Here is a 1,863-nt window from a genome sequence, read left to right as displayed (position 1 = left end):
GTGCACAGAAATTGAGCAAGGTCATACAGAACTACACATGGAAGTTGAGATTCCCATATACAATATTTGACATGGGTGAACAGAATTTTAATTAAAATGTATAGCATAAGAGGAACAATTTGTAAATGAAATAAGCATATTTTCATAAACCTTAATTGATATATGAATAGAAATGACAAGCTGAAAACGTAATGGCAATTTCCCCAAAGGGTGATTGAAATCATCCAAGTACCAAGGATCGGTATTTAAATTCTAAGTTAAATATATCATAGAGAACATCCTTGCAGAAGCTGAGCAAATAGCTGAATCAGTAAAGTAAGCTCATATCCCCAGCACATTAATAAGAAAAATGTCAGATACGATGGTACATATTTGAAAGAAAACCCAGCATGGCAAGGCAGGAAGATTTCTGGATCACTAGCCAGTCTGCATAGTGGACCTAACAAGTTCTGAGTGTGAGATTCTGTTCTAAAAACAAGGTGGATGGCATATGAGGAATGATACCCAAGGTTGAACTGCGGTATACACACACACACAGCCACCCACAAATGCATACATTCAAAAACCATAAAAAAATTCTTAGAAACCATTATGAAACCAAACATTATAACATTTCTAAAAACAAATCAAAAAGGGTTTTTTGTTCCTCTGCTTTTTTTCCTTTGTCAATTTTCAGCTGATATTGGATTTCTACTAACCATGGAACACAGTAATGACACCAAAGTGACTGAATTTATCCTCCTGGGATTTGCTGGTCAACACGAGTTTTGGCACATCCTCTTTGTGGTATTCCTAGTGATTTACGCAGCCACCTTAGTGGGCAACATTGGCATGATCCTGCTCATCAAACTTCATTCTTCCCTGCACACTCCCATGTACTTTTTCCTGCAGCACTTGGCTTTTGTTGACCTTTGTTACTCCTCTGCCATCACTCCCAAGACACTGCAGAATTTTGTGAGCACGAAACCATCCATCTCCTTCACTGGATGTGCAATGCAGTTATATGTCTATGGTACGTTCATAACCAGTGACTGCTTCATCCTAGCTGCTATGGCTGTGGACCGCTATGTGGCCATCTGTTACCCACTGCGCTATCCTGTCATCATGTCCCAGAGACTCTGCATTCTACTGCTTCTTGGTTCATACACTATGGGCTTCCTAAATGCCTCTGTAAATACAAGTTTTACTTTCTTATCAAACTTTTGCAAATCCAATGTCATTAATCACTTTTTCTGTGATGTACCACCAATTCTTGCCCTATCTTGCTCCAGTATTGACATTAATATTGTTCTGTTGACAGTTTTTGTGGGTTTTAACTTAGCCTTCTCTGTGTCTGTTGTCATCTTTTCCTACACATACATTTTGGCTGCCATCCTAAGGATGTCTTCTGCTGCAGGAAGGAAAAAGGCCTTCTCCACATGTGCATCCCATATGACCACAGTCACCATATTCTACGGAACAGTCTGCTACATGTATGTACTTCATGGGACCAACAGATCTCAAGAGCAGGAGAAGGTGGCTTCTGTGTTCTATGGTATTATGATTCCCATGTTAAACCCCCTCATCTACAGCCTAAGAAACCAGGATGTAATAGAAGCCCTGAGGCACCTAGGAAACAAATGTTTCTAGTGGAAAGCTTGGTCTCCATGTCAACATGGCTCAACAGGCAAGGTGACTGGGCTGTCCTTGGTCAGCTCAGAGAGATATGGCCAATGTTCATGTCACACAGAGATAATCCTTGATTGTCAATGAATATGAAAGAGAGAAAAAACATTAAACTGTTAAGTAAATAAGCCTGCTATCTCAGTGCTGAGAATTAAACCCAAGATCTTTCACATTCTAATCAGGTAGACCATAGACTCC

The 1,863-nt window shown here is 39.9% G+C and overlaps 1 protein-coding gene across 1 annotated transcript; it reads left to right on the top strand.

Moving 5' to 3' along the window:
- Window positions 1-699: 699 nt before the first annotated feature.
- LOC128102149 (putative olfactory receptor 5AK3) lies at window positions 700-1,629 on the top strand. The gene has a single exon (XM_052725688.1). It carries the CDS (start codon window positions 700-702, stop codon window positions 1,627-1,629), a length of 930 nt encoding a protein of 309 aa, XP_052581648.1.
- The last annotated feature ends 234 nt before the right edge of the window (window positions 1,630-1,863 follow it).

The sequence above is a fragment of the Peromyscus californicus genome, unplaced genomic scaffold (genome assembly GCF_007827085.1).
Source record: "Peromyscus californicus insignis strain IS unplaced genomic scaffold, ASM782708v3 Scaffold_7__1_contigs__length_154581171, whole genome shotgun sequence".
In the NCBI taxonomy this organism is placed as follows: Eukaryota; Metazoa; Chordata; class Mammalia; order Rodentia; family Cricetidae; genus Peromyscus; species Peromyscus californicus.
Note: the sequence above shows the minus strand (reverse complement) of the source record. Positions and strands in the feature narration are given on the sequence as shown.

Bases quoted from the DNA above. Each gene is read 5' to 3' on its own strand.
- LOC128102149 (XM_052725688.1), top strand. From the start codon at position 700: ATGGAACACAGTAATGACACCAAAGTGACTGAATTTATCCTCCTGGGA.